We start from the raw sequence: 25630 nt of genomic DNA, 5'->3' as shown, positions 1-25630 counted from the left end.
GGGAGGCGGCACAAGACAGCTTGATGCCTGAAAGATGTGCCTTCGTGAACCTACCCCTTTAATCCGCTAATGAAATGGTCCTGAAGCGTTTGGCTGCCGGGCCAAACTGCCAGTCTGAACGCGGCCTATGATTGTGTGACTCTGTTCCTAAAACAGAGTAACTTTCCCTTTCCACCCTTATACATAAAACAACCATTCCCACTGTAAATCTGTTTTTAAAAGTTCCTATGTTTCTACAAGTAGATAAGGGAATATATTTTATAATAGTGTATAAAGTGTGGCACAAATGTTTTTCATGGTGAGAGAGCAAAATTGCAGAATCTGACCCCAAAAATATATCAATGATTAGAGCAGGTGACTAATAGACTAATAGACTAACCTTTCATTAACAAATGTCTCAAAAAAAGATACAGTGAGTTCATTTCTTCAGATAATAGCTTTCTCAGTTTCGTTAACTAGTTTTTTCAGATACGTTGAAGAGTAACTAACAAAGACAATGATATTATAAATAAAATTATCACTTTTCTTGCTCAGTGTATATACAAACTTTTTCAAGCATTGATTTTCATGCCATGAGTAGATAGGTGATATATCTGTTTGATCCATGTATTCCCATCATGAGGGAAAAAATGTACCATACTTTAGACATTAAAATAAACTTGCCATTTTCTGCAAGGTGTGGACTCAGAGTAGGAAAACGGGAATAGTTTGCCAGTAGGAAGGACTTTTTGCAATATTCACAACTACTAAGAACAGACCTACTGACATCACCATCTTTTCTCCATTACAATAACTTGCCATAAGAACATAAGAATTGCCCTGTTGGAGCAGTCTTGTCGGGACATCTATTCCAGCATTTTGTCTCCAGCAAACTGCTGTGTTACATTCACTGAGTAGGCTTAATGCAATGGTGGTGATGGGGGAAAGTGCCATCAAGTCACAGCTGACCTATGGTGGCCCCATAGGGTCTCCAAGGCAAGAGACGTTCAGAGGTGGATTGCCATTGCCTGGCTCCACAACATGACCCTGGTATTCCTTGGACGTCTCCCGCCCAAATACTAGCCCCTCCTGCTTAGCTTCTGAGTTCTGGCGAGATCAGGCTAGCCTGGGCTATCCAGGTCAGGGTGCTTGATGCAATAGTTATATCCTGTTGTTTGACCCCAGCATTCAGCCATTTGATGTACATTGCCACCAGAAGTGGTGATAACATGTCCCCCTACACAGTGCCTGGTCAGACCGTGGGCAACACTTCCTCGCCTCACTGGCTGCTTAATAGCATCATGTACCCAAATCTGATATAGTATGTGGCATCATAATGAAGGCAATTCAAAGTGAGCTCAGGAAGCACTCTATTTACTCTTAATTGGCTTTATAAGGTCATATAGCCAGCCCTGGTTGGCTGTGCGATACTATCACATTAGCCATGTGGCTGTTGATTGGTTGGGTTTGGTAGACAGAAAGAAGTAGTGGTAGTATGAAGAAAACTGATACTGAAGCAGCTATCAATCAAGGCTGAAAAGGCTGGAATGTTGAGTAGGTTGTTATAGTGGTTTTTAAAGTTGTTATTGTCATATAATTTTCCTAAAGATTCTAGTTTCTGAATCAAGGATTGTCCTTTATATTTGTAAAAAATGTCCTTTATATTATGTTTTAGTAATTTTACCTTTTATTACCCTTACCCCTTTTCTTTATTCTGTATTCCCTCAAAAAGTTCAAAATAAAAAAAATATTTTTAAAAAAAGGTTGAAAAGGTTTGACTTTTCAGGTCATGACATTTTAAGTTGATTAACATCTCTAACAGCACCAGCCTATGCAGAGTTACTTCAGTTTACACTTGTTCATTTTAATGGACTTAGGCTTTGCCTGGAATTGCACTGTTCAATGCTTGCATGTCAGTACTAACAAAGAGCTGCGACTAGCTCAGCTATTTAGGCACCCTGTCTTTACTAGGCTTTGCTCATTGAAGCTGTCTCAGCTCCTGTTTTTACATTCACTTGTAACATATTCCTGTTACCACTGTGTGACTTTTACAGCCTGTCTTTAGTCTTGTTTGCATGAAAATAAGTCTGAGGTTTGGTTCCAGTAAGAACGTTCTTAGTTCTGCAAATGCTGACCTGGGAGACCTCCTACTTATAGGTAGAAAAATAGTTTAATTATCTATGTGGACTCTAAGTAATGAAAAAGTATATGGGAGCACATGGCGGAATGGAAGAGACATTATACACAAGCAATGTAACAAACTACAAATAGTATTTTTTAACAAAAATAACCCCAGCTTCTGGAGGGAGTGGTATGAAGTGGAAGGAAGGGGTAGATAGCGGGACTCCCTTTCGAGTCCACCGCTCTCTGGTCCACGCGTCTCACACACACACACACACACACACACCCATCAGGGTTTCAAAGGTGTTTGCCTTCAATTTCCTTCATATTGAATGGAAGAAACCCTGATCTGAATTGTTTAGCTTGGCCTTTGGAGGGTAATCCACATATTTGGGTTGTTTTTTGTGGTTAGTGGTATGTTGCTAGCCATATATTTTAATAGTTCAACATTTTAATGTTAATTTGTTATATTTGTTATATATTTGTTTTAATGTTGTTTTTACCTTCTTTATAATTGCCACAAGACCCTTTGGGAGAGGAGCAACTTAAAAAGCCAATCAGTCAATCAGTAAAATCTGCATTAGGCGGTGATTGTGAGGAACGTTTTACAGCACGTTGCGTAAGAGCGAAGGCAGATGCAAGATTCTAAGTAGAGTCACAGTGGCTATTTCCTCTGCAGCAGTAAATCTTGTTTTTCAACTTGTATGACAGGCATACATGCCAACAATTTGAATCTTGGATCCACAAGTTGCTTTCCATGCCAAGGAAGTATGTTAGATCTCAGTTTTGCCCAACCCCTCCCACATCAGGCAAGCAGTCTGCCTTTTTTAAAAACGCGTATGTGTTTATGTTTACATAAATCTTAGCAAAAATATTTTACACACTTTTTAAAAAGTTGTTAAATAGCTTCAGGGATTTTTATTTATTATTTTTTTTGTACGGGAAGCAAATATGAATTTATGAAGCTGTTTTACACTGACTCCCTCTATCTCAGTCCTGGCATCAGCTCTCCAAACAGAGATCTTCTCCCAGTCCTGTTACCTGAGATCCTTTTACCTAGAAAGGATAAGAATTGAACCTCGGAATCTCATGCATGTAAATTGTGTACTTTACAACTGAATGATAGTCTCTTTCTCTCTTAAAGGCATCTTGGTGGTTTTGTAAATATTAGCCAATAAGCATCCACCACAGCTAACATTTCCCCAATACAAACCATACAATGTAGATAACCAGAACTTCTGTGTGAGGGGAAGATGAAAGCTGAAACAAACTAGAACTTTCTAGATCACTTCCTCAATATCAGCCAAGTTTAAAAATAAGAAAAGCATCAGACCCTGCAGTCAACAAAAACATAGGGATCCATTCCCCCCCCCCCCCCAATGTATCCATATCTTGGAGATTTGAACGAATTGGTCTCTTTAAGCATGAAACTGATACTGACATTAAGGATCTAGTGAGCCTTGTCACAGACCTTTGATTCTTTCTTGACTTTGGTGCTCAGCAGCCTTCAACTTAACATTATTTTATTCTGTTTCACAGAAGTTGCATACTAAAACTCCTCCATTTCTTTTGTAGGTATTTGTGGGCCATTGGCAAAAATGTCTGGAAGAGATGGAAGAAAAGGTTCTTTGTGCTAGTCCAGGTAATATTTCAACAAAAACATGGTTTGGTTTGGGGGGGGGTTGTTTGTTGTTTTTTATTTTAATGCCATGTGCGGCTTTGCTAGTAGTGTTCTTGAATCTCTTAGCCTCTATACCAATTCTTCAGCATTTTTTTTATTTTCACAGAACACTCAAAAAAGTCTTACATTCGTCCTAAGCACACTTGTACCCTTTGAAATCCATCGAAATCAATAGACTAAGAATGATTCTACTTAGGTTTTGTACTATAAGAGTACAAGCTGTGAGCAAAATGTTTGAACTTATTCATTAGCCTGCTAAGTAAGTAAAACAAGTTACAGTTCTCTCAGCTCCAAACCCCTCACTTCCGTCTGCAGTAATGTGGTAATAATATTGACCTACCTTAGCAGGCTATTGGAAGGATGATTGGGACAATATGTATGAAGTGCTTTGAGTGCTCTCAAGAACAGTTGGGGATGCTGATATAATGATATATAATATTATTTTTAAGCAGTGCGATTCCAAGTATTCGTTCACCATTCAGTGGTGTTGCTTGGCCATATTAAGTAAAGAGCGTTTCAGTGGTTGTGTCAAGGGAAAACTCCTTTTCATCTTCCACCCCATGGAGTGTAAATTCTCGACTTTGAATTGTCATATCTGAGTGGAGAGGGGAAAGAGAAAAGGGAGGAGGAAGCTCCTATAGCCTATTTACAATCCATAAACCCTGCTTTGGAGGAGTGTCTGAATAAAGTCTCTGTTCTTGTAGTTAATCTTGACTGGAAAGTACATAAGCGACTCTGATTTCTAAGCTGTGTTTATGTGTGTGTGTCTTCCAGCAGTTGGTTCTTTCTAGCTGCCTGTCATGAAGATGAATGATCTGCCTGGGTCAGGAAGAACAGTAATCTAAATTACTAGGTCTTGGGGCAAAGCAAACAGGAGAAACCAATGTGAAAATCAATATATTGATAGGTTCCAGGTTTTCCAAGCAGCAAGAAGCTCCCAGCAGCAGCACTACCAGTGTCGCTTTGCTTTGGAGGAGAGAGTACTGAAGTGTGTGTTTTTTTAATTGATTTATTTATGATGCTACAAGTCGAGTGCAAGTAACAGCAAAGAGGCACAGCTACAGGGCAGCAGGACCACTACCTAGGGTTGCCAGCTCCGGGTTGGGAAATACCTGGCAATTTGGGGGTAGAGTCCACCTTCCAAGTCAGCCATTTTCTTCAGGTGAACTGATCTCTGTTGCCTGGAAGTCAGTTGTGATAGTGGGAGATCTCCAGCCACCACCTGGAGGCTGGCAACCCTAACACTACCTCGTATCAGATCACAAGAAAGAAAGAGAGCTCCTGCACCACTACTCCCCACATGTTTCCACCAACTTACAGCAGTCTCTGTTTCCATCTCTTTATTTTCCAAAATCCTGTTTCTTCATACGTACACCTGCCTCTCCTTTGACCATCTCCAAGTTCTCATGAGGTACTTGGCAATGCTATCAAGGACCATCTCTTAACAGCACCTCCTGAGGTGCTATTTTGAGTCATCAGCCTAACAAAAGCATGGTCAACTAGCATCTGCAACAGTATATTTTTCAAAACATCCGGTTCTAGGGTTGCCACCAACTTGAAGGGAAAAGAATGTCCTGCCCCTTTAACATAGGCTTAATGGGGTGTTATTTACCAGGCAGTGTTACTTACCTGGGTTTTGTGAGAAGCTTCAATGGCACATTTCCACATATTAAACCTGTGTTAAGGGGCAAGACATTTTTGGCCAGTCAGTCTGACGTCGATACCGGGTAAATTGGTGGAAACCATTATTAAGGAAAGAATTAGTAGGCACATAGATGAACAAAACCTATTGAGGCAGACTCAGCACGGTTTCTGTAAGGGAAGATCTTGTCTCACTAACTTGTTAGTGTTCTTTGAGGGGGTGAACAAACATGTGGACAAGGGGGATCCAATAGATATTGTTTACCTTGACTTCCAGAAAGCTTTTGATAAAGTTCCTCATCAAAGGCTCCTAAGTAAGCTCAAAAATCATGGGATAGAAGGACAAGTCCTTTTATGGATCAAAAACGGGCTAATTAATAGAAAACAGAGAGTGAGTATAAATGGACAATCTTCTCAGTAGAGGGTGGTAAGCAGTGGGGTACCGCAGGAATCAGTACTTGGTCCACTGCTTTTTAACTTGTTCATTAATGATTTGGAGTTGGGAGTAAGCAGTGAAGTGGCTAAATTTGCGGATGATACGAAGTTGTTCAGGGTGGTGAAAACCAGTGAGGATTGTGAGGCACTCCAAAGGCATCTGTCAAGGATGGGCGAGTGGGCATCAACATGGCAGATGGGGTTCAATGTGGCCAAGTGCAAGGTGATGCACATTGGAGCCAAAAATCCTAACTATAAATACACATTGATGGGGTCTGAACTGGCAGAGACTGATCAAGAGAGAGATCTTGGAGTTGTAGTGGATAACTCACTGAAAATGTCGAGACAGTGTGTGACTGCAATAAAGAAGGCCAATGCTATGCTGGGGATTATTAGGAAGGGTATTGAAAACAGATCAGCCAATATCATAATGGCCCTATATAAATCAATGGTGCAACCTCATTTGGAATACTGTGTGCAGTTCTGGTCACCACACCTTAAAAAGGATATCATAGCTTTGGAAAAATGCAGAAAAGGGCAACTCGAATGATAAAGGGGTTGGAACACTTTCCCTATGAGGAAAGGTTAAAGTGCTTAGGGCTCTTTAGCTTGGAGAAACGACGACTGAGGGGTGACATGATCGAGGTTTATAAGACTATGCATGGGAAAGAGCAGGTAGAGAAAGAGGTACTTTTCTCCCTTTCTCACAATACAAGAACTCGTGGGCACTCCATGAAACTGCTGAGCGGTCAGGTTAGAACGGATAAAAGGAAGTACTTCTTCACCCAAAGAGTGATTAACACATGGAATTCACTGCCACAGGAAGTGGTGGGAGCTACAAGCATGGACGGCTTCAAAAGGGAATTAGATAAGCATATGGAGCAGAGGTCCATCAGTGGCTATTAGCCACAAGGTATAGCTAGGGGCTCTGGGGCAAGTGATGCTCTGTCTTCTTGGTGCTTGGGGGGGGTCAACAGTGGGAGGGCTTCTAATGTCCTGGCCCCACTGGTGGACCTCCTGATGGCACTGGTATTTCTGGCCACTGTGTGACACAGAGTGTTGGACGGGATGGGCCTTTGGCCTGATCCAACATTGGCGTCTCTTATGTTATTATGTTCTTATGGCTCCAGGACGTTGACAACTGTGGATGGTTCGCTTGAGATAAGCAAAGTTAATTATTACTAAGTGCTGTTGATGTTCAGCCATCAAGTAAGAGGGATCTACGACACTTTAATGTGCTCAAATATCAGGATTGCATTCATGTACAGCTTCTATGGCATTGGCACATTATTATTCTTTGGCTTCAATTTTTTCACCTATAAAATGGGAGCAATAGTGGCCTGCCTCACAAGTATGTTGTACAAATGAATATTTTCAAAGTACAATCTTGCTATATAATATTTTACCAGTGCTATATATCAATTACAGTTTAGAGACTGATTCAGGTGGGTAGCCATGTTGGTCTGAAGCAGCAGAACAAAGTTTGAGTCCAGTGGTTACTTTAAGATTAACAAAATTTAATTAATCTGGGTATTTGTTGGTCTTAAAGGTGCCACTGACTGGACTCAGACGTTGTTCTACTTTAGAGAATGAATGAATGAATGAATGAATGAATTTTATTGTAACAGCTATTAGCCAGCAATATAAAACCAGAAAAAATAAATTACAATGGCCAAATAGTAAAATTTCCAAAATTCAGCAAGGTAAAAAGAGCTAACATTATAAACGTTACGTTCATTAAAACCAAACTAAAAGTACGCTGCCATAAAACACAGTATAGTATAAAAGAATAAAACATATTACCAAAGGGAACGGTACGAGTTAAAATCAACAGTCCTAACCCGAGTGCCAACCATCATGCTGATGCGCTTCTACCACCAAGGAACAAAATTTCGCAATCTGTTGGAGACTGATTTGCCATGGTTCTTAAGTGGATACATAAGTTTTTTTTCTGGTGTACTGAAAATTGAGTACTGCTTGCTAACTCTGGGTTGCAGTCACATGCGTGAGATAATGCACGGGGGAAGCGAGGCTATTTCCCCCAGAGGAAATTGACCGGCAGTTGCACAGTCACACAGTTCTTTTAAGCTGCGGGCATAGCCCGCCACTGCGTGATCAGACGCAATCGTGGGAGAGTCTGTTGGGGTCTTTTGCTGTTTGTTTTCGATTCACTTAAACGGAAGATCAATTAATCGCACCTTCACACTGAGGGCTTCCTACGGCAGTATACGATGATGCACGTACTGAGAAGGGGGGAAAAACAATGACACAGAGTCAGGATGGCCTGATCAGACCATCCCAACACCATGAGAGTGTGCTAGAGCGATCACACAGGGGAAAGTCCGTCTATGGCCCATAGCAACCCATTTGCTACTGGACTTTCCCCAGTGTCCTTTTACTCCGCTTCTGTGGCAGAGCAAAACAGGTTGCTGGCGGGTGCAGGACGCTGGGCAGATGCTTTTGTCTGATCGCGCCCTTTAAATCCGCCCAGCGTTCGTGCCTATGGCACGGCTAATTGTGCGTGTGATCACACCCCTGGTTAAATAGTGTGTAAGAACAGAATCCTAACAAAGGAATATTTTTTAAAAATTGCTTAAAGATGCTTTGAAAAGCAACAAATATTTAGTCTGTGTTAGTATTACAGATCACTTGTTGGGATTAGCTGTGCCTCCTTCAGCTCTATGTCCTAACTGAAAAGCTCAGAGCAGAAGGAGGATTGGGTGTTTTTCTGGATCCTTTCCAGCAGCAGAGTGCGCATGCATTCACTTGTGTACGTAGATATTGCTGGCATGTGTCCAAATTTGGAAGCTCTAGCTGTTAAAATCAGACATAAAGTGATGTATTGCAATGTAGGGATGTTGCAATTAATCTCTGAATTCATTCCACACTGACTGCAGCGTTTATACCCATTTAATATATAATGGCTTGAAAAATTATTCATGCTAAGCAATCTGTTAATGTCTTCAATTCTGCTTTAAAATACATGCTTTTAGAGATTAAGCCTCCTCGTACTGAATAAGACCATCAGTCCAGAATGATCTACCCTGGCAGTTCTCTGTGGTTTGAGGTGGGAGAATTCCCTAGTTCTAGGACCCGAAGCCCTTTAACTGTGCTCTAGCTCTAGCTCCTGTGCTCTAGCTCCTGTGCTCTAGCTATGGGCCTTTCCCCACGGACTTTAATATTTAAAAACGACCTAGTCTTGCAAAGCTGGGCTCTGTGTTGGTTGCTGCAGTTGTTTGGGAAGAGATTTAGTCATAGGTAGTGGAGAGGGAGATAATTTTTTTTTAAAAAAAGGATTCACATGCATGTTTTTTGAAAGCGAGTCCAGAAGATGCAATGTTCTCTTGTGATTTTTGCTGTGTGTCGTTCTGTGTATCACCTACCACTTTGGTAGGAAATTTGCCCTCTGAGATGAACAGAATGCTAATTGCATGCAAATTTCATGGCACAGAGTTGTTATTCACCTCACTGTGAATTCTGAGATATGCAGTGTGAAAGTGATGGCAGACTATGACCCCGAGGTTAGGAATGAAAATGTATCTGCAGCATCATAAATCAGGAGGGGACTGGCAAAACCAGCCTTGTGCTTCTGACTGGTTGGAGCGAGCCAGGAAGCTTCTAACATTAACAGTTTTACTCTGTTAAATGAAAAAAAGAAGAAAAAAAGATCATCCAAGATCATAAACCAATCAACATCTTTAGACAAATGTTCAGGGGATGGGTGTATCCAGCTCCTTTTCCACTTCTTTTGCGTTGTATGTAGCTTGCAAAGATGTGTGTTGAAAAGTCCGTAACACTTTAATAAATATCCTTGTAGGGTAACATCACAAAAACAAATGATCTGTCCTTCATTCCTAAAGACTACAGGATTAAGATTTTTTCCCCTACCACAAAGTGACTATAAGGTTACTATTAAGTATGACAAGTGGAGTCGTGTCACTTAATGGAATATGGGATGTGTGGCGATTCAGTAGTAAGCATCACTTACTGCCTCTGAAGAGGGATCAGGGGGCAAAAGGTTTTCATTTACATACTTATAAAACATTTGTATCCTGCCCTTTGGCACACAGTGCCCTTGAGACAGCTCTTAGCAATGTCAAAAACTCTCACATACTATATGTAATACTGCATAGAATAAAATCACCGACAGCTAGGGAGGTAGCAAAAGATTTAAAAGCAAAGAACCGGCCTTAAGTCCAGCAAAATGCTTAACAGAACAAAGAGAGTTCAGCAGCCTTCCTGAAAGCTGCAAAAGGGGAGGCAAACATGCTTCATGGGGGAGGACATTATGTGATCTCAGTGCCACCACCAAAAAAGCCCTGTCACGTGTTGCCTGTGACAGTAGTGGCATACTGAGCAAGACTTCTCCAGGTGTCTGGGGTAGATTCTTCCAGGTCTTTGCTAGCAACTGTAGGGGTGAGTGGAGGAAATTATTATGGTTGCTGACTAACGTGGGCCGCTGACATCAACAGAGGCTGCCAGCCAGTGAATGCTGCTGATTATGCTGCCTCCTGCCTCCACCATCCTCCAGTGGTCGCTGCTAAGGGCCTGGATATCCTCCTTTCTGAATTGCCCAGAAGTCACGATCAAAGATTCCAGTCAGCAAATTGTCTCACCAGCCACTGCTACAATTGAGGAGGACCATCTAAACCATGAGCAGCTCTAAGGCTCTCCTTGATAGTAGTAATACAGTTCTAATTATACCACTTTTAGAATACTACGTACAGTCAGTTTTAGTTACCTCATCTGAAAAAGGTTATAGAACTGGAAGAGTTACAAACCGAGAAACAATAACCGTTTTCTACAAGGAAAGATTAAAGAATCGGGACCTCTCTCACCTAGGGACTAAAACATGAGGACGTGATAGAGATTTTTAACACTGTGAATGAGTGGAAAACAGAGAGAATTTTGTTGTCCTTCCAATACTAGAACTGAAGATTCATCTCTGGGATCTCTGTGCAGTCCTGCATAGGGAACTGTGCATGAGCAGGCCAGCCATGGAACATTCTGGAGATCATTGGAGTATGAGGTGCTATAACCCCACATCCCCGTTTTTTCCCATCCTTGCCTCTTGCAAGGCGTGAAGGGGCTGCACCTCATCCCCCCCAGTTCTCTTGTTGTCACAGGATAGAGATGAATTGGAGCCTGCAAACAATAGAAGGGGGCAAAGGAAAGAAGACATTTGCTCCTTCCTTTTCTTCTCTTCCCCCCCCCCCCATCACTTCCTGCTCTTTTCTTCCTTCAGCCTTCTGTTTATTCCCATCCTTGTCCCCTCACCACCGATTCCCATCCACTTCTCCTTGTACCAGGAGCAGGGGGAGATGAAGAAAAGGAGAAAGAGCAAGGCCAAACTTCTGACCTGCTGCCACAAGCAGCATTTGTCAATACAAGAAGATACATTCATAGGATTGCAAAGTCCAGATTGGAAAATACCTGGCTATTTGAGGGGTGGAGCCTGAGGAGGGCGGGGCTTGGGAGGGAAGGGACCTCAGTGATGTATAATGCCATAGAGCGCACCTTCCAAAGCAGCCATTTTCTCCAGGTAAACTGTCTGTCGCCTACAGAACAGTGGTAATAGCAGATCTCCAGCCACCACCTGGAGGTTAACAACCCTATTTCAGCTTCCTAAGTTGCATGTCCTCCAAAAGCCTGCATGGAGCAGCACTTTCCCACTGCATAAGGGAAGACATAGACAAAAAAATTTACCTGTGCTTTAGCAACAGTTTGATCCTCATTGTGAGTCTTCCCTTATATTGTGAGAATGGTGATTTATGAAATATTTATGAATGAATTTCATTTTCTAGGATTCATAAAATAGTATATCATGCTAATCCATGAGGAATACGTCTGAACTGGTTCAAAAATATACCGTTTGAAAATAGCAGCAAACTCATTCTGAATTACTGCCTAATCCAGACATTAACCAAAAAATTAGGAAATATTGATAAACTATAAGCAGGTTGTATTTTAAGTGGTTGAAATGAATCAAAATAATAATTTTTTGAGCTCGATCAAGATGTTGACAAATTCAGTTTGTAGAGTTTACTTTGGCAGTCAACTTCTTTGGTGAAAAAACAATTTAAAAGAGAGAGCAATTATTTAGATCACATTCTCTTCTAGTAAACAATTCCCATAGCAAGTAGTGAGAAACACTGACCAGATGTTAATGCTAGATTATAAAGAATTAAGAGCCTTTGGACATGTAGTTTCTGCTCTCATTCCTCACAAAGCTGAGAATGGATCATTTTGTGTAGGTATTTTGGGAGTCAGAGACTGTAGTCAGTTATAATTTCCATGGTTTGCCCAGGAGGTGGCAGCAACATACTGCATATAGGAGGACAATGTTTTCACAGTTTATCACTACACATACCAATACTGTCTTGACTCTGTCTGGGGACAAAGTTGTAATAGAACAGTGAATTTAGTAGGATCACAAAATTATTTTGGGAAAGAGGTCTTGGGGGAGGGTCCCAAACCATACTAAAGTGATGGGATGCAGAAACTGAACCTATGCCAGGGGAGAGGGCAAAGAAGTCAAGGGGGAAGAGTCAAGGTTCATTACCTGGAGGCAGTGTTCCCTCTAAGCTGAGTTAGTGTGAGCTAGCTCATAGTTTTTTAGCCTCCAGCTCACACATTTTCATCTTCGCTCAGGAGGGATGGCTCCAGAGCAAACCAATTTATGCCATAGCCAAGTCACTTGCTCACAACTTTAATGCCAACAGCTCACAAAGTAGAATTTTTGCTCACAAGAATCCACAGCTTAGAGGGAACATTGCCTGGAGGGTAGTTATGTCATCCTGGCATCCATCCCAGAAGAAGGGGAATAAGAGGTGCAGTCCAAAAAGTTATCCCAATAATAATAATAATAATAATAATAATAATAATAATAATAATAATAGTAGTAGTAGTAGTAGTAGTAGTAGTAGTAGTAGTAGTAGGATTTATACCAGACAGAGATGAGCCAGTCGAATCCATCTCTAGGGTGCAGTGCTCATCTCCATTTCCAAGCTGAAGAGCCAGCACTCTCCGAAGATGTTTCCATGGTCATGTGGCCAGCATGACTAGATGCCAAGGCACATGGAATGCTGCTACCTTCCCACCAAAGCGGTACCTAATTATCTTCTTGCAATTTCTTGCTTTCGAACTGCTAGGTTGGCAGGAGCTGGGATCAGAGACAGGAGCTCACTCCGTCATGTGGCATTTGGGTCTCAAACTGCTGAACTACCGACCTTCTGGTCTGCAGTTCAGTGTCTTAACCACTGAGCCACCTTGTGGCTAATAGCCACTGGTGGACCTCTGTTCCATATGTTTATCCAATTCCTTCTTGAAGCCGTCCATGCTTGTAGTCCTGTGGCAGTGAATTCCATGTGTTAATCATTCTTTGGGTGAAGAAGTACTTCCTTTTATCTGTTCTAACCCAACTGCTCAGCAATTTCATTGAGTGCCCACGAGTCCTTGTACTGTGAGAAAGGGAGAAAAGTACTTCTTTCTCAACCTGCTCTACCCCATGCATAATCTTATAAACCTTGATCATATCACCCCTCAGTCATCGTTTCTCCAAGCTAAAGAGCCACAAATGCTTTAACCTTTCTTTATAGGAATAGTGTTCCAAACCTTTTATCATTCTGGATGCCTTTTTCTGCACTTTTCCCAATGCTATAATATCCTTTCTGAGGTGTGGTGACCAGAACTGTACACAGTACTCCAAATGAGGTTGCACTATCGATTTATACAGGGGCATTATGATACTGACTGATTTGTTTTCAATTCCCTTCCTAATAATCCCCAGCATAGCATTAGCCTTTTTTATTGCAGTCGTACACTGTCTTGACATTTTCATTGAGTTATCTACTACAACTCTTGGTCAGTCTTTTCCAGTTTGGACTCCATCAACGTGTATTTATAGTTAGGATTTTTGGCCCCAGTGTGCATCACAATCCTCCCTGGTTTTCACCACCCTGAACAATTTCCTGTCATCTCCAAATTTAGCCACTTCACTGCTTACTCCCAACTCCATATTGTTAATGAACAAGTTAAAAAGGATTGGACCCAGTACTGAGCCCTGCGGTACCCCACTGTTTACCACCCTCCACTGAGAAAATTGCCAATTTATACTCACTCTCTGTTTCCTATTAATTAGCCAGTTTTTGATCCACAAGAGGACTTGTCCTTTTATCCCATGACTATTGTGCTTACTTAGGAGCCTTTGAGGAACTTTATCAAAAGCTTTCTGGAAGTCAAGGTAAACAACATCTATTGGGTCCCCCTTACCCACATGTTTGTTCACCCCCTCAAAGAACACTTACAGGTTAGTGAGACAAGATCTTCTCTTACAGAACCCATGCTGAGTCTGCCTCAATAGTTTTTGTTCATCAATGTGCCTGCTAATTCTCTCCTTAATAACAGTTTCCACCAACTTACCCAGTAAGGTCCAGTCAAGGTCAAGCACAGAGTCAGGAGTCTAGTTTGAGGGTCAGTCCATACAGCAAGGTCTGAGAATCCAAGAGTTACTTACACACAGGTTCAGGAGCAAGACAAAGGCAGAGTTATGAAACAGTCCAAAGAGTAACAGGTTAGAGGCAGGCTCTAATGCAGTAGCCACAAAGCCAGAGAGATTTCAGCTTGTTGCTTCCATGCCTAACAGCCTCCCTTGGCTGGTTTTTATAGCCATATGCTTAAGGGTCATGGTTGCAGCCAGCTGCTCAGGAGTAATCCTGCAACTACTCAAGTAACTGGCATCGGGCCAGGAGGTGTGCATTTTGTCTCTCTCCTGTAGTTTTGTTTGTAGCCTCCGTTTGTGGTGCTCTAAGGGTGTGGGTGATACTGGAAGGGTTGGAAATGATCAACTGAGTTTCACCTGTTGAATCAGGGCTGGAGGGTCTTGGTGGTTCTGCACCAGCTGTTAGCTGTGAATCCCGACAAGCCTGCACCTCACCTTTCTGCTTGCCAGCTTCTACTGACTCGGAGCTGGTTACATGGGGCTCCTCTTCTCCAGAGGAGTCCTCTTCTCCTGAGGAGTCCTCACTTTTGCTGAGCCCTGGCTGACCCAAAACAATCAGCCATCTTTTTTTTCACCCAAATCAAAGAGCTGGGTACTGGAGTGACTCACCCTGAACCAAGCTCTGACTGGGACGATTGCTTAGAACTGTATATTGCCAAAAAGGGTACCATTTCCAACTGGTTTTGGAATAACTGGTTTTTATTTTTCATTGGTGTGACATTCCAGTAGAACCGAGTAACTGTCTAACTTCTGGGGAAACTGTTTTAATGATCATGTAATGAATCCTGGAGACAAGAACTGACCACAACACACTTGTTGATGCAAATAGTGAACAGAAAGTCTCAGATGTGTTATAAGAATTCTGGTGGAAGACAGGATTAAAAATGAGTTTCTCTCCTTTGCTTGTTGTTGTTTTTTTAGGGGTGATTGTTATTTTTTGACAGAAATAGAGGGCAGCAAGCAGAATGGTGAAAACAGTGAACAAAATCAGGAAGTTAGTGGGGGGGGCTGCAAGCAAGTGTTAATACTTTTTGGAAGCCAGTAGCAAGTGTTAATACTTTTTGGAAGCCAGTCGGGGGCAGTATATCATTGAATTATCGTGGCTTGCTCGAAACGTCTGTCACACCATCAGCTTTAAATACAGCACTTTTTATTCTCCATAGTATTTCATATGCATTTTTGCTCATAGTAGCCATTTTTGTGTAATTTGAAGGGAAGCTTCATGGCTCTTTTTCTACTATGGCTGGAAGATACTCACATCTGGTCAGATTACATGTGTCTGAGGGGGATTTCCTCCATCCTTTTCCTTATTCCTCCAAAATGACAAACACAATCCATTGATACAAGAAATCTGAGAAACCACCAGAAGTCAAAGGTTTTTTTTTCCAGCGGTCAAGGAAATGTCTAAACCGATATAATTATGTAAGCAATGCAGAATGTGACACAACCTTAACAAAGTAATTTTGAAATCATTTGACAGTAGATTTCCCTGTAAGTTCCTAGCCTAGAGCACAGGAAAATCCTTTGCTTTCTAACCGACTTTCTAGTCCATCCTGATTTTTAAAATGTTAAGTACAAGCTGGGTCTCTTGATGCAGCCTGATGGGCACCTAAAGGCGATGCCAAAGCCCCCACAGCCGATAAAAGAAGCTGCCATCAAGAATTTGACATTGAATGTTTCATGGCGTGCGGATCGATGGTAACTCAGAGGAGAGCAAGAGCCGCTATTTACAGGACCAGTGACAACTACTGCACAGCTCCATGAGGTTTCAAGATTGCTTTAATATGACTGGCAATTTAGCTCACATTGTTTCTGACAGCGTGTCAGAAACCTCACTACCTGAATGAATGATAAGAGTTTTCAAAGCATGAGACCCCTCATTTTCAAAAATGGTTGCTAAAAAAGAAACCTGAAACCAGTGCAGAGACTTAAAATATGTAAAAAATGGTGCAAGGGAATGTTGAGAATAGTTTTCACGCTATTCCAAAATATTTCCACCTGTGCTAGTCTTAGATGTCCTCTGTAGGCAACCAAATGGGATTTAGTTAGGCAAGGGATGTCACCTGTGCAAGACTAGCACATTTATCACCTGTGCAAGACTATCACGTACAACCTGTGAAAGATTATCTCCCCGTATATGAGCCCAGGAATACTTTACTTTAATAATAGTGCTCATTTAGCCTACAGGCCTTAATCAGTGTTGAGCCCAGGAATAATCAGATCCATGTTGTGGGAAGAGGGTCAAACTAGTATCTGAAAGACCCAGGCTCGAATCCACACTTGTGCCATGGAAACTCGCTGGGTGACCTTGGGCCAGTTACATTCTCTCAGTCTAACCTACCTCATGGAGTAGTTGTGAAGATGAAATGGAAGACAGGAGGATACTGTAAGCCACTTTGGGTATCCATTGGAGAAAAATGTGGAGTATGAATGAATTAAACAAATAAATGTTGTTTTCCTGACCTGAAACAGCCCTGGAGAACCCTATTTGACCAACTGGGAAAGGCCTCATGTACCACATCAGCATACCTGCATCTCCCAACAAGGCAACTAGCTTCCACTGGTTGAGAAAATGGCATTTGGGATGAAGGCTGTAGCCTCTTCTCCTTGCATGTGATGGTCCCAATCTGAATCAACCTCACATGCCTGACAATAGAGTTCCCAATGAGGGTTGCATGTGTGTGGTTATGCTCAGACTCTTGTCTGGAAGTCAGATAAAAAGAAAAATCTGACACATGCAGGACACATATACCATACCTATAAGGACCTGCTACCTGTGGATCAAGTTTACAAAATTATCTTACATCCCCCTACTGAAGAGCCAATGATTCTAAACATGTTGGGATGCACTGTGGCATGCCATGCATGTTAAGTAGCATTCTGCTCCATGTCAGCAATGTTTCTGGTGATGTCATTAAAGCCACAGGTACTAAGTGCCCATGAACCATCACTAGTTTCTTGTGGACCTGTAAGGGCACACAGATATTAATATTTCACCCAGAGCATGTCTCGTGCAAGAATACTTCCACTTTGCCGATCAGCTTTATAATGAAACAGACCTATTTCAGGACGGTCAAGGCATTCCATAAACAACAGAGTAACAAACCCAGTCTGGCCACCAGTTGTACACTTAGCCATAAGACGGAACAAATCCCACCTTTTCAAAAACTTTCAGATGTTTTCAGATATATTCACACCTTATTTTTTATGTTATGCACTTTAAAAAAAATCTTAGGTGTATTCTTTAAAAACATGAAGTGTAAAGTGGCCTTCTTAAAACGCTAGCTTTGAAACTTGTTTGTAGGCCACTCTCGACCACAGGCAACTTGCATTATTAGCCTATACATACCTGTTCAATTTGCTTCCCATTTTCCATCCCTGTCTCTAAAAGCCATTCATCCAAAGGCTGCTCGGCATAAAAGAATGTTTCAAGGAGTGTTTGCTGATCAAGAGGCTACAGCGCTGCATTGCTCTGCGCCCTTAACATGAAAAGTCGCCACCCACAAAACAGAAATCTGTGCTATTGTATTGTAGGAAACAGATTGGATGGGATCCCAGATTGTGACAGTGGAGAGATTTCACGCATTAGCTTTTCAACTGAGATGAAATGTGAATGTACAACTATTTGCCACTTCAGAAATGTCTACTCTAGTTTGCTTGATGCTAAGCTTTATGATTTTCTGCAGGTTAGTCAATATACATTTGCTATGTGCAGCTACCGAGAGAAAAAAGCTGAGCCACAAGAGCTGCTGCAGCTTGATGGATACACAGTGGACTACACGGACCCACAACCAGGTAGACAACATTGCTCATATGTTTGTTTGCTGAACAGTTATGGACCCCCCAATTACAGCTACTTTTTATTCCTGCGCACTTTGATGCAGAACTCTTATTTTATAGATGCTGCAGGAGGGTTTCTTCTTAAATGGTATCCTAGTGAGCCTTCTCACGCTAGCCATATTATGTGATAACTCCTATTGATTTCAGTGCAGCATACTTCCGTGTAATTAATAAAACTGTCTAGGCCTTCCCATTCATAACAGTCTCTAAATTGTAGCCATGGGCAATTGCCTGACTGCCGAAGTGGGTAGAACGTCTTTCTTCTTCATCTATCCCTAGTATGAGATTACTGGTTTTGAGAAAAGAGAAGTCACATGGTTCTTTCTTCCAGCTTTGATCTGGTGAGCAGTCTCTCAAAGATGGGCAGCAGAAGTGCTATGCCTTGAGAGAAATGAGGAAGGAACCATGCTTCTCTCTAGCCATAATCCTGCTTTGGGGATTCTGGCAAAACAGGATTCTTTCCCAAATGGACAGTACTTAGAGAGCATTGGGGAAGGGCTTAGGCAGTCATACTGGTGGTGATGTGGTCTTGGGCAGGAGGGATGGGGTGGGACCAGCCAGCAAGCTGGTCCATCCCTTTGGTGGGAGCAGTGCACTAAGGTTGGATAATCAGTTAATAGGGTGACAAGGTGAACCTCAGACCAGAGACCCGAGCTATGGTGCTTTCATGGGGTTGGGATAGGAACCTTTGAGGGGTGCCCTTAGCCTTGACCCAGCAGCTTGGGGGATAGGACATGAGCACTAGCAAATGCTTGGCAAGGAAGAACCAGGGCTGTACACAGTTTGACAGACCGGGTCTTGGAGCCAGATTGTTCTTACCCAGATGACGAGGGATGTGCATACAGAAGAGCCCTGACTCTTCTGCCTCCCATCAAGCACCTATACCACAAAGACAGGCATGGAAAATGTTAACTGCCCTTGACTACAGCGGGTAAAGACTGAGTGGCACATAACAAAAGTTGCCCTTCCATTATCCCCACCAATACTGTCAACTCCCCTTATTCTGTGTTTGCCCGCAAACAGTGTTTTGCTCCCTGACTCTAACCATGTCACAGCCTGGGGAACTCCTACCCCACCTTCCTGAGTAGATATAAATTACCTGCCTACCATTTTTCTTCTCTTCTCACCTTGACACAGAGAGTACTCCATCTTTCTGTGTTATACCTCTGAGCATGCCAGTCAGAGCTGCTGCTGAAACGTCAGGTCCTATAATGCCAAGACCATGGCCATACAGCCCAGAAAATCTACAACAACTAATAACCATGTTATTACTGTGCAATAAGAGTCATTGTACACATTCTGTTATTAGGCGATTTTCTGCAAAATGTTTTAGAATCATCGACTGCCAGTGAGTTTTGTTGTTTTTGTTGTTTGACATCCTAGCTTAATTTCTTTTTGAATAAAGGCCATTTCCCCCAGAATTCCACCTCCTGTGTTCACTGGCCAAGCAAAAGCCACCTAGCTCATTAGGAGAGGCTTTGAGGAGGTTGTCAAAGGCTGCAGCAGGAAAAAGGAAGTAGATAAGTATCATAGCACAAAATAGGATTCATAGGATCATAGATTCATAGGATCTAGGTAGCAGTGAGTGCATATGACTCTCTTTATTTTTAAAAAACTTATGTATGTTGTCATAGATAATGCAGTTGAAATACAAATAATGTTGGGGGAAATGCGTACTTTTAACAGAAAGTTTTTGACCCAAGGAAAGAGGAAATGGTGTGAAAGACTCACTGGTTCATTTCTCATATGGGATATGTTAAAAAATGAAATTGATTTATTCAAATTGATCCAGCGAGCTTTTGAAATTTGGTTGCATCTGTAGATCTAAGCCATGAATACTGTGTCTGCTCATGCTGCTGTTTCAGTGACTGTCATTTTTTGTATTTTCTTCAGGTTTGGAGGGTGGCAGAGCATTTTTCAATGCAGTGAAGGAAGGAGACACTGTGATTTTTGCAAGTGACGATGAGCAGGATCGTATCCTGTGGGTCCAAGCCATGTACCGAGCTACTGGACAGTCGCACAAACCTGTGCCACCCACTCAAGTTCAGAAGCTTAATGCTAAGGGAGGAAACGTACCCCAGCTAGATGCCCCCATCTCTCAATTTTGTAAGTAAAATATATTCTTAGAAGCAGAAGATTTGTTTCTGAAAGGTTGCTTCAGCATAGATATTCATGTGCAGGGGAAAACGAACCATTTTTTAAAAATTCCATTGGTGTACTTTTACATTTGAGGATTTTTTGCAGTAAAGTGAGAAACAAATCCTTTGGGGGAGCTGTCAGAAAAGCATAAAATGCAATACTTGATGGAAATTAATGCAGAGATGAAATTTCAGAAGGGTATGAGAAGTTTCAGGAGGACGTACTAGCACTTTGTACGATAATACACCCATGTACACACTACTGTCCCTCCTCGTTCCTCCTCTCCACTTTCCATTTCTTCTGGGAAAAGTAACTAGAAGAGCCATGTTCAGTCCCATAGAAAACAGCTATTACATGTTGCAATGCAGAGCTATTCTATAGTCTGTTAAATATTGTTGCTTTAATCCAAGGGAGCACAGACTCACACTACCAGCTTGCACCCTGGGAAAAGAGGACGGAGTTTTACAATGAGCAGCCCTTGTTGCTTTTATAAGCAAATATATAGAAAATGCATCAGTTCAGGTGCACCTACTATGCCCTTAAATTAGCTGTAGGTCATAAAGGTTTGAACTTTTACTTAATCATTTTCTCTTAATGGTTAGATCAAACACATGTATGTAGAAGAACAGTGACTTCTGCCCACCAGCAGCCATCACCCCAAGTTAAAATATGGCCTTTCATATATTTAAAACAAAGTTTCTTTAAAGGTTCGCATCCATAGCTGTCTCTGTGCGCCGTTTAGTTAGTTATTGGATTTATATGCAACCCGCCCCAAGCCCCTAGGTGCCCTGAGATGAGATATCCAAGTTGATAGACTTCTCACTACTGGTAGTGTTTATTTTTCCATATGCCACAGAGTAAATCTATCAAAATGTATAATATTTGAGAGAGAGGGAGACCATATTTTTTTCACATGTTTGCATAGCTTGGACTCTTACCCGTGTTTCGTTCCTATTGCCCAGCAAAGCTTGATTTTCATTTCAGTATGAATGAAAACATGGCATGGTGCAGGTTGCTTGAAGGGTTTTCATTTCATGTTTCCCCTTTGACTACCTAAATACGTTACACAGGGAGAACTTTCATTGATTTAAGTGGCAGTTTGACTGACTGACTGATGACTGACTGATTGACTGAAATGCTTCCGCATTTGGGCCTTGTAATGGCATGTTGCACCCCCAACTCCCCACCCCCTACCCCTATCCTTTAGGCACAAATAAAGAAAAAAAGTTTAGGAGCAGGCCATGTTCATGATTCGAATTATATGACACTCATGTGGCATAGGTAAGGTAAGTAGCAGCATACATTTCTGAACTGTTTATTCTAAGACACTATGGAGCAGTTACGAACATGAAATTGAGCCAACTTCAGAGGACGGCGGAAGACAGGAGGGCCTGGCGGGAGCTGGTCCATGGGGTCGCGAAGAGTCGGACTCGACTGTGCGACTGAACAACAACAACAACAAATGGAGGAGTTGGGTGGCCTCTCCTTGCTTTTTCAGTGCTGGGAAGCTATTCTAAGACTAGGCCAGAGGAATTTTTTCCCTTTGCGTAACCCTATAGTCTTCCCAATGATTGTGTTAGTCCCATCTCTGGCATCCATGTTTTCTGTCTTTACCTAGCTGGACAGCCCAAAATGTATGTGACATCTGGAAGTCTGCATAGCTTGGACTCTTACCCGTGTTTGATAACTAATGTCCAGCAAAGCTTGATTTTCATTTCAGTATAGTGGTTAAGAGTGGCAGACACTAATCTGGAGAACCGGGTTTGACTCCCCACTCCTCCACATGCAGCTGCTGGTGTGACCTTAGGTCAGTCACAAGTTCTCTCAGAGCTGTTTTCTCAAGAGCAGTTCTCTCCGAGCTCTCTCAGCCCCACCTACCTCACAGGGTGCCTGTTGTGGGGAGAGGAAGGGAAGGTGATTGTAAGCGGCTCTGAGTGAAGGGGGGAGGGTATAAATTCAGTCTCTTCTTCTTCTGTGACTAGCAAGAGGTTGTAACTATGAGGATGCAACACGAGGTAAAAGCAACCTAATTTGGCTTCAGTTGACTCTATGCCTTGTGCGATGCCTTAAATTTGTCTCCAGAATTAATTAAAGACTTCCAAGTTTTAACCTCTCTTCTGAAAAGAAGTTTTGAGAGATATCAGAGACTTCATTTTTGGACTTCATTTTTCAGCCCCAGATGTACCTCCTTTGACACGATTAAAAAACAGGTGTTTCCTTTGCTAATACCAAATTTGAGACATCCAAATTTCCTAGGTCCTGGAAGTCTCCATGACAAGAGGCCTGAACGTCCATGCTGCTTCCTAGGTACTTGCTCTGCCCCCTTTTTCTCCTCATCATCCCTTTCCAGTGTTGCTATCATAGGGGAAAGGGATTGGCTTAACTTCAGAAATTGATATATACTGGGAGGGTCCACCAGTCAAAAAATGGGGCAGTGGAAAATCTAGATGAGTTCCATTGCACCAGATTACTCCATTACTTGGGGATCAACGAAGCATAACACAGAATGCAGTCCCCCCCCCGTCTATCCCCTGCTTTCAGCCCTGTATTTTGCAACTCCATGTGAATCAAATTTCAAGGCAAAAAAGGGAAGACACAGATATGTCATAGAATCATAGAGTTGGAAGGGGCCATACAGACCATCTATAGACCATGTCATGCAGATAGGGTTGCCAGGACTGGCCTGGCAACCAGCAGGAAACTAAGAGGCTGGGACATGGGAGGTATCAGGCAATGGTGTAACATCACTTCCTTTCTAGGAACCGGCTGAAACTCAATAGTAAGCCAGTTTCTAAAGAGGCAAGATGTCACTGCTGGCTTTTTCCAGAACTGATGTCACACTGTCAGCTGACAGACTTTTTCAGATTTTATTTTTCTTCCGCCTAGCAATGTTACACTCAGATTATGCATTATTGTGCATTACCTCCGTGAATAGAATATGTGGCAACTGCTCACTTCATTACCTAGATATAATGTACCTAATGATCTGGGTCCCTAGATTCTAACACTGAAACAGTATGCTCAGCATCCACTTTCCCGAAGGTGAACAGCTGGTGATACTTGTTAAGAGGAATAAGGTGAACACTGTGTGATAGGAGTTCTTTGGCAATTCTTTTTTTACTTCCTGGTTTGGCAATTTAATTCCTTCCTTCTAGACATAAGAAAGGGAACTGGAAGAAATGTAGAAACCAAAGTGGACTTCTGCACATTTTTCATCTTGCTGTAGTAGCACACAGGACATTTGAATGAGATTCCATTCCAGAAACTTGTCTCTAAATGAGTGTCACAAGGTATGACAGCAAATAGGAGAGGGAAGATGGAGGCAATCTTTGTATGCATTCCCATGTTTTCTAGCTTCCTCTTTGTTGTCTTATAAAGTGATAGAAATTAACAGATACTTCCTACAAGACAGTCATAGCAAAATGTTGTGAGGGTTAAAGAATGCAGAATTTTAATGACCTGATCAGGTGCAAGTTACTAATTGGTAACTTGTATGGCTGTAGGTAGCTGCAAATCTACCACTAGAGGATGCTAGAGGTAACCAAGAATCTGGTAAGTGGAAAAACTACCAAGAGGTAAACGTGATCAGTTTCATTTCTTTATCTTGAGACGGAGTGCACAAGGATGGAATGTGCTGAACTCAAGGTCTTGCAAACGCTTAACATGCGCACAGGCCTTGTTGCCTAAACCCATGCATCTCTGCTGCTTTTTGTGCTCACCAGAATTCGAGTAAGCTCGGGCTGTGAAGGGTCATGCTTCTTAATGCCTGCATATTTGCATTTACTCCTGTGTCAGAATACCAAGCTCTTTTTAAAAATACCTATATATCAGTGGGCAATAAAGTCATATATGCACTTAGAATACCAAAAATGAGTCCTTTTTATGCACACATGGTGATGACTGTCAGATATTATAGTTCAATAAAGCAACTCATTCAGTTCCAATATAAATCAAGTATTGCATTTTAAAGGGTTTTTTTTCTTGTTTGCCTGCCAAAAGGTAAGGAGCGTTGTGAAATGCTTTTATTCTTGTGCATTTAGCTTGCATATTCTTTTTATTTACGTTTCCTTGTTCACGGTAGGATGTAGTTCTCAGTACATGAAAGACTTGTAAAGAAAATACACATTATAAGCTTTTTTAATTAGTCTAAAAATTTTGTTAATACTTCCATGGATAACATAAATTGCCTAAAGATGGCAAAATTGCTTTGTGTTCCGGTCATATGATGAAGCTGTCTGTAAAACAGAAACTTGAGAACAATACACTTTAGAGTTGGGAAACTTAGGAATAATACTGAATTCATTTGGTTCCCACCTAATTTGACTTAGCAAATGTGAACTTTATGTGACGATTGACTTCCCATTTGTTAGCTGGCTTCCAACTTTGAATGAAACAGATAGCTCTTTAAAAAAAAATGGAGTGTATTTTATGTGCATTTTCAATGCAGAAAACAATAGATCCTGCTATTCATCAGTTTTACAATCCCTTTTTTATGGGTGACTGGTACTTTTTGCTGTTTTTTGCTTTTATAAAATAACTAATTTAGAAGTTTTATCTTGTTATCTGCTCTCTTCAAAAGGAAAACAAAAATCCCAAAGCCATTTGCTCTTTACCGCCAAAAGAATGCACAATACCCTTTGACAATATATTTACGTTTTATGAAATGGCCACTTGTCTGGGGATATTAATTTTTGTCCATTCTGTATTATTACTGGTACACTAACCAGAATTCACACATGCGCACACACACACACACACTCACTCATACAAACACAATGCCACAGATTTCATTTTTAAAATTATTTTAAAGTTCTTTTAAACATGAAAGATTGTTCAGTAATTGTTTCACATATCACTTGTGGTTTCCCTTTTCTTTTTCTACTTCATTTCAGTTTCTTTTGAAGCTTTGTTCTATTTAATGATGTTGATCATATCATGTGCAAAAGATTTGGCTGTTCCTTTTGAGAAGTTGTGATTCTTTGTTTCACCCTTTATATATATATTATATATATTGATATGGATAGGTTTATTGAGCATCATAAGAAATTTTCAGCTGTTAAGTGTTGTTGTTTGTTCTTATATTCTTTTTAAGTTTTTTTCCTTTCAGTTTAATTTTCTGATTTTTGTTTCATTCTTTGCTTGAACCCAAGTACTCTAGCTGCTAGGTTAGAACTCCTGTCTGCTTTCCTGAGCCTTGTTGCTAGTCTTTATGTTATTCTGGTTTGTTCCTTCTTACCCTGCTAACTTCTAGCTGGACTCAAGGGTAAGTGCTTCCCTGTAGCTAGCACAGCTCA

General features: G+C 41.5%; 1 protein-coding gene across 4 annotated transcripts in view; it reads left to right on the top strand.

Moving 5' to 3' along the window:
- Positions 1 to 25630, top strand: part of CADPS (Ca++-dependent secretion activator) — a 517458-nt gene that overhangs the window by 288117 nt on the left and 203711 nt on the right. For all 4 annotated transcript variants that reach the window (XM_015406842.1, XM_015406839.1, XM_015406838.1 and 1 more), the window contains exons 9-11: positions 3676 to 3742; positions 18044 to 18152; positions 20091 to 20303. In XM_015406842.1, the coding sequence (XP_015262328.1) occupies positions 3676 to 3742; positions 18044 to 18152; positions 20091 to 20303 (389 nt within the window). The remainder of the gene's footprint in view (positions 1 to 3675; positions 3743 to 18043; positions 18153 to 20090; positions 20304 to 25630) is intronic.

This window comes from Gekko japonicus, unplaced genomic scaffold, assembly GCF_001447785.1.
Source record: "Gekko japonicus isolate JY-2015 unplaced genomic scaffold, Gekko_japonicus_V1.1 scaffold899, whole genome shotgun sequence".
In the NCBI taxonomy this organism is placed as follows: Eukaryota; Metazoa; Chordata; class Lepidosauria; order Squamata; family Gekkonidae; genus Gekko; species Gekko japonicus.
Note: the sequence above shows the minus strand (reverse complement) of the source record. Positions and strands in the feature narration are given on the sequence as shown.